The 14,896-nt window shown below is 34.4% G+C and overlaps 1 protein-coding gene across 1 annotated transcript; it reads left to right on the top strand.

Moving 5' to 3' along the window:
• Nucleotides 1-1,610: 1,610 nt before the first annotated feature.
• Nucleotides 1,611-3,428, top strand: LOC123533449 (sodium-coupled monocarboxylate transporter 2-like). Its single transcript, XM_045315089.2, has one exon. The coding sequence runs from the start codon at nucleotides 1,611-1,613 to the stop codon at nucleotides 3,426-3,428; it is 1,818 nt and encodes a 605-aa protein (XP_045171024.2).
• The last annotated feature ends 11,468 nt before the right edge of the window (nucleotides 3,429-14,896 follow it).

Raw genomic sequence — 14,896 nt, 5'->3', positions numbered from 1 at the left:
GGAGGGGGTAGCAGGAAGTAAGCTAGTGGTGTTCATGGCCGCGCATCGTGAGGTGAGAAGGCTGCTTTTTTAACATGGCTTTCCTTGTTTGATATTCGTACAAATACAAATTCTCAGCCGCCATGCAACAATCCTAAAATGATTTCTCGTCTAGCTATAACAGGCAAGACGATGATCCATGTCCTAGTTAGATGCCTGATAACCATTCAATAACAATACTTTCTGCATAGCAGCCAGTGTGGAAAAGCACATCTGTTAAGATTCATTATCACTGCAAGACAAATGCCAGACTTAATTAACAGTCTTTCATATCCTTTGTCGATGTGGCTAAAATGTTTGATACCGTCAGAATAGTGTAAATTGGAGAATCATCAGATATTTTAACAGGCCCAATAATCCACGACAGCTGATGATCATGGCTGCTTGTTGGCATAATTATTTGTTTTCAAATGGAGAAGCAAGAGAGACATTCCTGGTTGCAAATGGCACAAACTAAGATTCAAAACCTTGTTAAATAGCCCTGGAATTACTATGCCCGCCCATCGCACAGGAAACAAAACTCATGGACGAATATCATACGATGGATTGTCGATGATTACTGCTTTGTCGATGTATATGTTACAGGGACTTTTAGTGGTGTTAGTTACGATACTTTTGCAATGTTGTAAACTTTCCAGATTGGCGTTTCTCTTGTGTAAAGCAGACTTTTTACGAAGATAAGGTGTAAATAACGTTCGTTTTAATTTCAGTATCGTGCCTTATGAAGAAGAAAGGTCGTCTTACACGAGAAGACATCCTTACAATAGTTATTTTATCGGCACAAATCTTAAGATTTCAATTTAATGTAAGAAACCTACGGTAACCACAGCAACATAAAATTCTAATTAATTTAAATAAATAAGGACAGCAGTAAAACCATTACAAATGTTAACCGTCATATTGTTCAAGCTTTAAATGTGCAGCCTAAAGTGAAAAATGTGAAAGCGTTTCAGTTTTGCATGAAGATCTTTGTGCGTATTCGGACCCACTCAAATAAATAGGTCTTGCATGTTAAGTAAAGGGCTGGTAGCAGACACTGAAAAAAAAAACACTGATTTCAAAAACCGTACTATTTTATGGCCGCAAAATAATAAAATACGAGGCTCCGTTGGGCATTTTATCATTGTTATTCAACGAGTTTAATAAATCCAATGTGGAAAGTCACTAATATAATGTCATTGTTATCACCTTTTAGTCTTTCTTGCTGAAACATCAATATTGTTTCATTCTTTACCTGTTATAGTCCGAGTCAATTCGACCAAACATGTGATATATATTTTCTGTATAGATTAGTCATGTTATGCAAAACACCTGTACGTTGCGTGTATATAATTAACTCATAATTAGCTGTGTATGCAAATTAGAATATTGCGTTATACTTGACTTTACAAAGTCGAGCATAAAATTAAAAATCAATTTCATCAGCATTTATACTAATTATCTGATATAACTTCAGAACCATAAACAAACACTTCGCTGACTTACGTCAAACGGTGGTGTTCACATCTTTACAGTAGGCTGTGCTTTTAGAGTATCTGCCTCAAATTTTCTGACATTATTTTTCCAACAAGATGCTTTTCGGAGCAGCTGATTATTTAGTTTTCATTTGTACAATTGGAATATCGTTTTCCATCGGCGTTTTCTTCGCAATATTGGAGAGGAAACGAAACACGCCTACGAACTATTTTCTTGCAGACAGGAATTCCAGCACATGGCCTGTAGCACTGTCATTTGTTGTAACATTTCAGTCATCTTTACTAGTACTTGGATTTCCTGCGGAAGGATATGCATATGGCATTGGAATTGCATACAATGTAGTTGGAAGTGCTGCCGCTTACATATTCACGGCTTTGTTCATTGTTCCAGTATTTCATCCGTTAACATTAACGAGCGTGAATGAATATTTCCGCTTACGATACGGAAACAATGCTGTCAGGTATATGACTTTAATTGCCGGTATGATATTTAGTTTGTTCTACATGGCAACAGTGATGGTCGGTACTTGCGTTGCTCTCGACGTCGTTATAGGAATTCCTTTCTGGGGGACAATACTTATTTATACTATTGTCACTACAGTATATACTTCAGTTGGTGGTGTTAAGGCCGTAATTTGGACAGATGTATTTCAATTCATAATAATGCTTACTGGAATGACAGCTATTCTGGTTAAATCAACAACTGGTGCTGGAGGAGTAGAAAAAGTTATTGAATATGCAAAAGACAGAATCGGTTCGACGGACCTCAGGCTTGATCCAACAATCCGCTACCAGGTTTGGAATACCTCCTTTGGAACAATCAGTTCTTATCTGTACATATCATTGATGCAACCAGCTATGCAAAGGGTTTATTCAACACCAACTGTCAAAACTGCACGTTACCTGTATTTTATATCCACACCGTTTTATTGTGTATTTATATTGATGGCAACATTAGAAGGTGCAACTATATTTGCCTACTATGTGGCAAAACGGTGTGACATTTTAGGCGCGGGCGTTGTAGACAACATCAATGAAATTGTTCCGTTAGCTGTCCTGGATTTATTTCAGGACTTGCCCGGATTAGCAGGATTGTTCACAGCTTCTTTATCAAGTGCAGCTCTCAGTACAATGTCATCTTGCCTCAGCAGTCTGTCTGCTGTAACATATGAAGACATTATAAAAGTCAAATTTCCAGACATGCACGCTTATAAAGCCACTAAACTTTCAAGAGTTATAGTTTTGATGTATGGCCTTATCGCTATAGGACTTGCTTTTGCTGTTTCACTAATACCAGGATCTGTTTTCGCCATATTTGCCAGTTTCATGGGATGTTTTGACGGACCAATAGTTGCAACATTTTTGTTGTCCACAATGTACCGCAAAGCAACTGCGAAAGGAGTTATTACTGGCGCAATATGCGGATCAGCAGTTGCATTTTGGGTAAACATTGGCAGCCATTTTTCAGGTGTTCCACCATATCCATACCTTCCCTCTGGACCAACCGATCAATGCAGCGTCTACGGTGAAAGTTCTGACTTTTCTAATATGTCAACGAATACTATTTATCCTCTTGCTTATAATCTTACATTGTTTTCTGTAACTCAGAAAACTGCAACATCAACGATTTCTTCAGAACAAAATGTCCGTGACCTTTCGTCACTGGAGACTTTTTACAGTATTTCTTACGTACTGTTTTCTCTCATAGGCATGATCACCGCACTTATCGTTGGATTTCTTGTAAGTCTGTGTACAAGTCCGCCTAAGCAGCTTGACGAACGATGTTTGTTCTCGTTTAGGAAGCATATTCTTGAGGAATTATGCGGACACAAACCAGCATCTGATTCCTATGTTGATGATAATATTGACATGGAAGAAGTAATGGAGTTCATGTCAAAAGATGTTGAATTGTGACATATATTGTACAATATATAAATGTCTATATAAAGAAAGTGCATATACTTTAAATTGCACATCTTGGTCGTTTTCGCAGAGAGTGTACTCAATGCCAAAAATAAATAAATCATAAAACTGAAATACTAATACGATAGTTAGACCACACAAATGCATTAATCATCTTTTTGTTTGAATGTTGTGTTTTTCATTTTGCCATTTTGATTTGTCATTACTTTAAAAAAACAAAAACTTGTTATTTATGACACGTTTGCTTGGGCGAGCCAAGTTTAAAATACATGTATATACATGCAATAAAAATGTAGCTATTCTTATATGTCGATGTCTACGTATAATTTCAAATATATCCTATTGCTAATATGTGTTTTTTGTAACTCAAAGTACAAACATTTCAGCAGAGAAGAAAATTTATGAAACTATTTGCCACTAAAGAATGTTTACAGTACTTCTAACGTACTGTTTTCCCTCATGAGCAGGCCTCCCCGTTCACCGATGTGCATACACTAAAATCCTGTTTTTCTGCAGACGGCTAATTCTAACGCCATTGGTGAAACTAACATATGCGTAAAGTAATTATTCTGTTTTTAATATATAACATTAATGTTATATAATTATGAATAGGTTCTTGGTATCCACCGGAAACTATGCTCGTACATGTCAGTTAAAGAAGTGTCTCATCCAGGACGTACTATTTTACGGACACCGTCAATTTTCTCAATTATGACTTATGCAAGGGTCATAACTCTAGAAATACTAATTCACACTAGCTGTTATCGAAATTTAATTAAAAAATATCCACCAATTATTTCGCGGAGATTCAATGTGCTCACCAAATAAACCCTTCATCTGACCGTAAATGATAAAAACATAAGTCTCTCGTTTCCTTTTCGAAACAAACGTATAAAAGTATGACCTTATTTTCTGATAAATTTCTTTAACTTAAAACACCAATTGTCTTTCAGTGACATGTGGCTACCGTGGAAAGTCTTCCTGTACGTCTGTTCAGTATTAATACATTTTCTGGCTTTACGGGATCATGGAGACCATTCAATCGTTATGTATTGCAGAGTTTAGCTTTATTCGGATTTACAACATGAACACTAAATACACATGTATATTTCGTCAATCAAATGCAAGAAGGGCTCGTAAGCATATAGCTAAAGATACTATCATATCGAAAAGTAGTTAAAACATTCCTGTGAAGTTCGAATTAGCCTGATATTTAAAAGAGGGCAGACAATAAAGAGACTAAGATAAGGACATGAAATCGTTCAACGTGGAAGTAACAATATCAAATTATTCGGGCTAATAGTATGGTGCAGCATTCAACACTTCAAGAACCAGCTTCAAGAATGAGAGAAACTAATTTACTATACTGTACTCCATGCTTGATTTGTTTTAAAACGGGTTCCTGCTAAAACTACATGTAGTCGTTAGTGTTGGGAGTAGCAACATTTGCGACCAAACGTTTTGAAAGGCTGCTAAGTCGCCATATACAAAGTGCCACTGAATGAATTTAATGATGAAATAAAAGGAATGCGCTTGTACTTGGACCAAACAAAACGAAATCGCTCTCCACGTAAAGCTGTAAGGGATTCCTTAGTACCATAATATTGGACAAACACCACTACAATGCTGAAAGCTCTGTCATAGCATCCTCCAATATAACTTTTGTCAACATAAATTATGTGATGGATATAAATCGACCAATTTTGATATCTAGCGCCTCTGATTTCGGTTACAATTAAGTTTTCCATTTAAACTTTCAACATGCACCGAAGAGCAAATACCGACGTCGAAAAATATTTAAACAAATTTCATTACAATAATATATTACTACATTTAAGTAAAGGAGAAAAGCCGAAAACTGTCCATTATGTGAAAGAATGGACAAATCGAGGCGCAACGCGCCGAGATTGTCCATTCTTTCACATAATGGACAGTTTTCGGCTTTTCTCTGACTTAAAACACGGTCCTCACGAAAAAATCAAGATTATCGTGATATTGTATAATGTCTATAATATTGTCCTCTTTGAGGCAAAGACAATTCATTGATTTGTGTCTCTGTTCTAAGTAAAAATACGAAGTTTAAATAAGATTGCGTAAAAATATTTATTGCAATGAAAAGTTTTTTTTTTAAAACACCAATGACATTTAGTGCTGATTCTTAGGAAAGTTTCGAACATATCTCGTTTTGTCATATTTATGAATGATTTGAAGTATCTTTACAAAAAGTAAAATTTTACTTGGCCGTATGATGTATGTATCAATAGTTGTCCACGCTTTGTTCGTGCTGAGTTTGCAGTTTTATATACATTGTAGATGACGGGTCCAGGTGAACACATTCTAAAATGTATGTATATGTATTATATATCATTATTACAAAACAATCGTTCTGATCTCGTAATTACGAGGTATTCTATCAATTTTATTAGAAGAAAATAACACGTATTATATGAGATGTGTACTAGTGATGAAAGTTAAAAAAAAAATAAATGTATTGTAAATTAAGATCATTACGGCCAAATTGTATGGTATACCGAAATACCGAAACATGCAGTAAAACTTTAGGGAAGGTTTCTTTTTTTTTATCTCTGTAGTAGAAATGTAAAATTGCACATTTCTGAATGTCAGTTATGGCAAAAAATTTAACCAGGTGTTTTTTAGCTCGACTATTCAAAGAACAGGTAGAGCTATTGGACTCCAGTTTATTTAAATCTGCCCACTGTTTTCTCGTTTAGGGCCCAACCATTATTTTATCCGCTTTTCATGGAATTGCACTTTGTGCATCGTTGAAGGTACCATGTGCACCGCCGTTTGAACACATCTGCTAATGTCTCTAAATTACATTCTGGTACTTATAACATGTGTAAATGTTGAGTACTGCTTAACCCGGGGCTAGAGGGCGTGGACGGTAGCTTGCACTTCCACTACCGTTCATGAACAGATTCAATCCAACCGAACCTGAACATTTTCGTTTATGTCGTGTTGGGCGACCTGTGGTTTTCCACTTTTTTATTTCATCTTTGAGTCTGCGTCGGCGTCCCGATTTGGTTAAGGTTCATCAAAAGTGTTTGGGGACCATCCCTCAGGTGAATATCAATTTTGGAAAATTACTTCTAATAGACCATTACCATTTATAATAAATATACTGAAATGTTCAGAGTAAGTAGTAAATACATTTTAAAGGTAAGATTGTTTGGAAATGTGTATTTTGTTAAATATCGCAGGCACTTCGACTGTCAACATTCTATTATTAAGAAAATATCAAACTTCATTTTCAAACGTATTTTCAAAGTATTTTTTTTGGTTGTGCGTGCAACATATTTATCTGGGTACTCCCAGTAATGAAATATGGTAAACTTACATATTTTCTTGAACATAGCAGTATTTTGTCATTTTGACAGCTCTGCTTTCACTTTCACTTTGCAAGTTTTGCAACATTTTGAAATGTACATGTTTTTAACATTTTCAACACTGGGAGTACCTAGAGAAATATATTTGGCACACAGTAAGTATAGACATAATGTCAAAATATTTTTTAAAGGAATGTTTGATATTTTCTACAAAACAGAATGTGGACGAGCAAAGTACATGTGATATGAGAGAAAATTTATTATTCCAAACATAACACTTCTCTTGAAAGACACTTCTACTTATTCTGAACAGTTTGGTATACATTTTATGACAAAAAAGGCCTATGATGCCATAAAACAAAATAAAATCACCTGTGGGCAGTTTCAAAACACTTTACATGAACCTTATTCACTGTGATAAACTGGCTTACACTGCACAGGTTCATAACTTTATTTTATTTTTGTATAAAACTGCGCCCCTTTTACGACTTAGAATTTTTTGAATAAGCTTTTATATGTAACCTGGTATTTCAGTACCTACTAACCGAAATGGATTTAAACGCCACATACTTCTCCACTGTAATAATCTGATATAAAGTGCTCAGATGTCATAACTCTATTTTGCATTTTTTACAAAATTATGCTATTTTTTTCGACTAAGACTTTGTTGGTTACATTTTCGTATGTAAGCTGGTATCTCAGTACCCTCTAATGGGAATGGATTGAAACTTGCACAATTGTCCATTGTCATATACTGATATGCATTGCACAGGTTCCATAACTCTTTTTGCAATTTTACAAAATTATGCCCCCTTTTCGGCTTTTTTATTCATTCAATTGACAAGGCAGTTGAATAGTCGAGCGTTGCTGTTTTCCGACAGCTCTTGTTTTTACATTACGTTGCCTACTTTCATCTATTTTCGACTGAAAATGTCATACCAGGTTGTATATCTGCTATACTTTTCTATTGAGATTCAGGAGTACACGAATGGGACTTTACTACTTTCTAATGGTTTAAGATTTTAATTACTTGTGGCACATTGGGTTAAAATCATACGTTCCCCTTCAGGGTGCTTTTTTTATTGCAGCTATAAATTCTGGAAAAACACGTTGCAGTTTTAATATATTTCAAAACTTTCGAATTTCATAGGCTGATGTACTCACACCTCTCAACGTACAAGGTTATTACTATACCTGTCCATTATTAACCTGTACCTGTCCATTCTTAAGGTATCCATTATCTTAAGAATGGACAGTTACAGGTTAATAATGGACAGGTATAGTAAAATAATCGTGTATGTAGAGCGGTATCGGTACAATAACCTATATAATGTACAAAACTAACAAAGGATTACATCACAACCGTGTTTTAATATCTACGATGATAAGGTTGTATGCAAAAGAGTTTTAATCTTTTAAAGTTATCGTTCTAAAAACGATTCGCCCAGTGATAAGCTATCACAATTTTAACACATTCTTGTTATGCGTGGTATCTGATCACGACTCTCTGATAACAGTATATTCTATCATGTCTATATCTTCTAAAATCTAACAAAATTTATTAGTGTTATTTGGTACCAAATTATTTAGAAATGTTTTTCGACTATGTGGTTTTCTTTATAGAATGTATTGAAAAAGTTTACAGTTGAAAATAAACATATGTCTATAATATGGTCAAATTAAAAACACACTTCCTTACATTTCTCTATAATTATATATTTGTCAATGATTTATGAGGTCCATAAATTTTGAGTGATTCATAAGACACTAGTTTAGATTTTTTCACGTGTAAATATGTTCGTTATTACATTTTATCTTTAGGAAGATAAAAACGTTGTCGTTATTTTTATAGATGTATATAAAGGTAACGTTTTTTCATGTAATGACTTTAGTTTCCGTATGCCGAGTGCAGGCTTTATGTTTTCTGCATAAATGTCCGCACAATGGCATTACGCCATGGCTTCCGGTTTATCAAACGAGCAACTTCAAATTTGCAAATACACTGCAAACAACTTAACCCGGGTACCACCTCGATAGCCTAGTGGTAGAGCGTCCGCTTCGAGTGCGGGAGGTCGTGATTCGATCACCGGCTGCGTCATACCAAAGACGTGATAATGGTACCAGTGTAGCTCCCTTGCTTGGCGCTCAGCATTAAAAGGGAAACTGGCTACTCTTCTCTCATACTCTCGTTGCGATGGATTCCATCAGGAATGAGGTGTCGAGAGTGATTAATATAAATTGTAGAACTTGCTTCACAATCGACCTAAAATACATTATGTATAAACAAACAAAAAAAACTTAACCCGGGTAAAGCTTAGCACTGTAAAGAGATAGATATCCTTGTTCATAAAATATGTTATATTATCTGGACGATAGCACAACAAGTGACAAAATTTGTTCATTGCTTTAAGAATCTGTCAATGTCAAAAATAATTATTACACATGTACAAAGAGACATCACCGTACATCAGTCGAATTCTTTACATTACAACATGTGATCTTTATCCTATTTCTAACAAATCTGTTTTCTTTTTTTTGCAAATGAAGACCTTCTCACGTGAGGATTTTTTTTTAGTTTATAGAGAAAGCCAGACAGAACAAGTGATTGAGTATTGCAGTGGCAATACAGAGGTCCCCTACCGGTGGAAAACTTTCAATAGTGACATTGACCTTTGACCCACAAGCATAGGTCTTGTGTTGACACATTGTCTCACCACTGGAAACATTTCTGTGTAGCATCAATGCATATAAAAGTTATGAAGCGGAATCAATTTTTACTTTTAAATAGTGACCTTGACCTTTGACCTACAAGCATAAGTCATGTACGTGCATAATTTACATATTGCTCTCTGTTCACATACCAAGCTTCATGAACCTAGATTGAATACTTGTTGAGTACTTGCAGGATTCATATTTGCGGACGGACGGACAGCCAGACGGACGTTCCGACAGACGGACGAACGGAGAGCATTCCTATATTATCCTCCGGTGTTACTGGTAGGGTACTAAAACATGAGACGAGTAAGAAATAAGGATAAGCGTGTATGTATTTGACACTCAAGGAATTGTAGTGTTATGCATAATACTAGGCTTATGTGTATTATGTAGTAACGATTGTCCATCCACCCTCCCCGTATTGAGATTTTATTTTTTCGTGTATCTAATTTACATTCTTGAAAACATTAACGTATTCTAAAAACGTATTTAAAGTGAGAAAAAAAGTTAAATTTTGAAATATAACTCTCATAACACTCCACTAATTTCTCAAAAATAGTTGGCATAATTGAAGCCCACATTGCCCAAACCTCAGCTCCCGCATCCGATTGTAATCAGCATCACGTTGTGACGTAAAATATGGGTTCCATTGGACCTCAAATCGGGTCACAAAATTAAGATTTCTTTCCCGTGAGGTAACTGGACAAATATTTTGACGATGGTTTGCTGTTATTTTGATATCGAAAAATGTAATAAAACTATTTTTACACATTTCTTTATCATTAATTTTTCAAACAATGCATATGACAGACTACTTGACTTTCAACAGCATCTACGAAAGGCAAGAGAGGCTAATTTTCAAAAACTCGAATTTCGTATAACACTAATTCTTGATAATTCAAATAGATATAGAATAAAAAACAGCCATGCATTTTATGAAACTATTTCCGAGAAATTAAAAGTAACACATGTTATAAGCAGAAAATAAATATACAGGTTAATTATTTCTTCCCCAATTGATACCTCGACAAGTTAAAACCTCTGCGCATGCGCAATGCTAACTTCATGTCCCGTTAAGACCGAAAAAATATTTTGTAAATACAGGTGAGGTATCATCATAAAACCTAACATTATACAGACTTGTGAAACAGTGGATTGTTGTAGACATGAAGAGCAAACATCCAAATAATCCAAATAAAAACAATCGTGTGAATAACGCCCAATAAAACGGTTAATACACTACAATTTTTACAATTTTAGTGTTTATTAAAGTGTCACATGCATAATTTTGCAAACAGTAGATACATATTACGGCACATATAATTGAAACTAAAAGAACCACATCATTATTTATACACCCAGCCACATATGGCTAATGCAAACAGTATATACACACTTCGGCACATATAATTGAAACTAACATAACCACATCATTCTTTATACACCCAGTCACATATGGCTAACGCAGACAGTATATACATATTACGGTACATATAATTGAAACTAAAAGAACCACATCATTCTTTATACACCCAGCCACATATGGCTAATGCGAACAGTATATACATATTACGGTACATATAATTGAAACTAAAAGAACCACATCATGCTTTATACACCCAGCCACATATGGCTAATGCGAACAGTATATACATATTACGGTACATATAATTGAAACTAAAAGAACCACATCATTCTTTATACACCCAGCCACATATGGCTAATGCGAACAGTATATACATATTACGGTACATATAATTGAAACTAAAAGAACCACATCATTCTTTATACACCAAGCCACATATGGCTAATGCAAACAGTATATACATATTACGGCACATATAATTGAAACTAAAAGAACCACATCATTCTTTATACACCCAGCCAAATGTGGCTTATGCAAACAGCATATACACATTTCGGCACATACAATTGAAACTAACATAACCACATCATTCTTTATACACCCAGCCAAATGTGGCTTATGCAAAAAGCATATACACATTTCGGCACATATAATTGAAACTAACATAACCAAATCATTCTTTATACACCCAGCCAAATATGGCTTATGAGACACCGGTACAGATTTATACTGTCATGAGTCTATATTTGAAAGTTATGAGATCACATTATTTGATTTGTGATATACAATACTTGTTCTTCTAAATATTCTTCTTTATAATTATTATAAAAATAGAATCACTTATTGGTGATGTACAATATTTGTTCTCCAAAATATTCTTTATGGTATAAGGTCGCACATTTGTGATGTACAGTAATTGTTCTTCTAAATAGTCTTTATGATATAAATTGTCAGTTAATGTATACAAACCGGGGTGTTACCCCGACACAATCATACTAAAGATAATGTTTGTTGCACACTATGTTACAACAACAGCTAACCAAAAACTATTATAAAGCTTTCTAATTGCTAATATTTAAAATTATGACAGTTACAACACGTATTTACATTCTGTCACTGTTACACGAGATATTGAACAATAAGCTAACAATTGTTAGTTATATATTAAACTGTAATGTATGTTTTCTTCTTTCTAACATCAAGTTGAGACAGTTTGCAACCGAGAATTGTAAACAATCTGTATTCATTAAAATGTAAAAGTGTGGGTCTATCCTATATGCTTTTTCAAACAATTAATGTCAAAGATCACTATAAAAATTAGTCTATAAGAAAATTGGTCTCATCATCAACGACACTAGTGTCACAGTTTATAAAGAGGCTTTCATTAACAGGTATTTTGGAGTGGCATGATATCGTCCTGTTTCTATTGCAAGAGGGAGATACAGGCCCTGAATTCGGCAAGAACACGGCGTTGTTCCCTTGACATATTTAACAATATATATGGCACAGTTTTAAATATACTTTTACATGTGCTATATGTTCTTAATTTGTTGCCATTACTTGTATTTCTGCCAACACTATATAAACAATTGTTCCAATTAACAATATCAATATCTAGCAACTTCTGTTTCGCAATTCTAATACATGTTGCTTTGCACGGCTTGTTTGATAGTATATGACTTATACCGATCTTTTCAAACAATTTTATGGCATGTTTTTCCTATGATTTGACTTTATTAACAGATACATGTGTATACATTTTATTACATGTGTCCGGAAACAACCAGTATACATTGCATGCCTGTAATATTAGCGATAATAATTTTTGTTGTTTCACACATATATGAGATTCGTTACGATCATAAAATGATGAATTTACGTATGAAAACACATCTGCTAGATGGGTACCAAAACATTCTACATTGTTGTAAGATTTATCAATGTATGTATTAGCTCACAAAATGTATGTCGCGGAGCTCGTGTTTACATGGTAACGCATATCATTTTCTCTAATGCTTTTACAAGATAAATAACATTATTTATTTATTTGGGTTTTAAGGCGCACCAACACAGTATAGGTTAAGGTTTTACGACGACTTCCGTGGTATTTTCTTTGAAGAGCAGTATATTTATATATATTATATATCTATGTATATAAATTTACTTTTAGCATAGAAGCTTGTATATGAATACCTAAATATCAATGAAAATGAAAAAATAGGTACACGATACATATTAAAGTTTTGTTATATAATATACATTCTCCTGTCTAAGTTGTGTTTCCTTTTTGAGATTTTGAAGTCTGTGGGCTATTACAAACATAATTACTCCAATTAACTGAGAACCGGATGCTAACAGGAACACAAGCAAGTATGATCCGGTTGAGTCTCGAATATAGCCTGAAATATAGATATAAGACAATCAATAAGTTTGTATGGAAAAAAACATTCTCACTAGGTCTGCTGCCGTTACATATTTTCAAAAGTACATATTTTTTTCGTAAAACAAGCATAAAAAAATCTTTTCCATTACATCTGGGTTTAGGTCCACATACCACGCTTCGTTTTCATTTTAATCTAAACAATCTCAATTACTTACTAAATTAATGTATCGAAACGATGTGTAATGATACAGCTTACTGTATAAAAAGTTACCTTAATTGTTTCGTGTCAGTTATTATTCGTTTTTTTTTATCGAATTTTTTATGTTTTAAAGTAAAATACCAAAAGCAATAGTAAAAGTTACCGCTTACTGGTCCAGCAGCGATGTTAGCTAAGCCGTTCAATGTGAAGGAAAATCCAATTGCATTTCCAAGATGGCCGGCGCCCACAATATCCAATGATGTAACACTGAAGCAGGATACAAACATACCATATGCAATTCCAGTCAGGCTTAAGAAAACTAATTTTAGATACAGCAAGTTTGTCAAAATGAACCCTGACATGCACACGGCCGTCACTAGACTCGCAATGACGGGCACAATCATTGTTTTGATATATTTCGGCTGCATCATGATTCCGGGAAGCAGACGTCCTATTATACCGAATCCAGAAGGAGAAGTCCCATATTAGCATTGTCTGTCGGTAGACCAGAATCCTGAAACGTATCTATAATGAATGTTATAAGAACCATAATAGGTGGATATGAAAATGCCAGTCCAACAACAAAGAAAACAAAACACTTTGTATTGGCAAGATGTTTTACGCTTTTACATAACGTTGTCTTGCGAATTTTGACTGCGTTTAGTTTTAGAATGGTTCGTTTTAGTTTCTTTCATTTCAGGTTTCTGCTGTGACTGAATGAGGACACGGGGTCTATAATGTCGGTTGTTTAGGTCGGGATGACTTATGTTGTCATGATCTTGACCGTTGTTGCTTATGATCACTTGAATCGTTTGAGAGCTGTTGTTTCCTTCATTCGCGTTAGTGGGATTGATAATGTCGCCCTGATATGTATGACTTGGTACAGACGATTGTCCACTCTGTTCATTCTGACGAACGAGACTAGGTAAAGAAAGGTTATCTTCTTCATCAGCGTAATTAATCATTGAATGACTATTTCTATCATTCGTGAAATCAGGTGGATTCATTTCGTTGTTTTGTTCTGTTAATCCCATAATACTTCCTTTCTTATATCGTAAAATGTATTATAATAATACCGTTCTTTGTTTTTCAAATTAATCCAGATGTGTAGAAGATCTTGATAGAACTTTAGTAGAGTTGTTGTATGAATACTTTTTGGACTGTCAATATTCATATATAATATGAGAAAGTTATATCCGAAATTTGATAAAAAATAGTTTGGTAATATTTTCCAATCAGCTTGTTTTACATCTAGAAGGAAGATTTTTAATTGCGCTGATGTAAGACTCTGTATCAATCATTTCAATTCCTCCGTTAAGTTTCTTTCCAATGAGTGGAGTGCTTTTTATATTTTCTCGTTTAAGATTCCAGAGAAAATCAAATATAAACTTGTTAATCTCTATGATTACGGATTTTGGGACCTCTAGTGCATGAAAAGCGAATGTGAAT

Source organism: Mercenaria mercenaria, chromosome 12, assembly GCF_021730395.1.
Source record: "Mercenaria mercenaria strain notata chromosome 12, MADL_Memer_1, whole genome shotgun sequence".
NCBI lineage: Eukaryota > Metazoa > Mollusca > Bivalvia > Venerida > Veneridae > Mercenaria > Mercenaria mercenaria.
The sequence above is the reverse complement of the archived record's forward strand: the minus strand, read 5'-3'. Positions and strand labels throughout refer to the sequence as shown.

Bases quoted from the DNA above. Each gene is read 5' to 3' on its own strand.
- LOC123533449 (XM_045315089.2), top strand. From the start codon at position 1,611: ATGCTTTTCGGAGCAGCTGATTATTTAGTTTTCATTTGTACAATTGGA.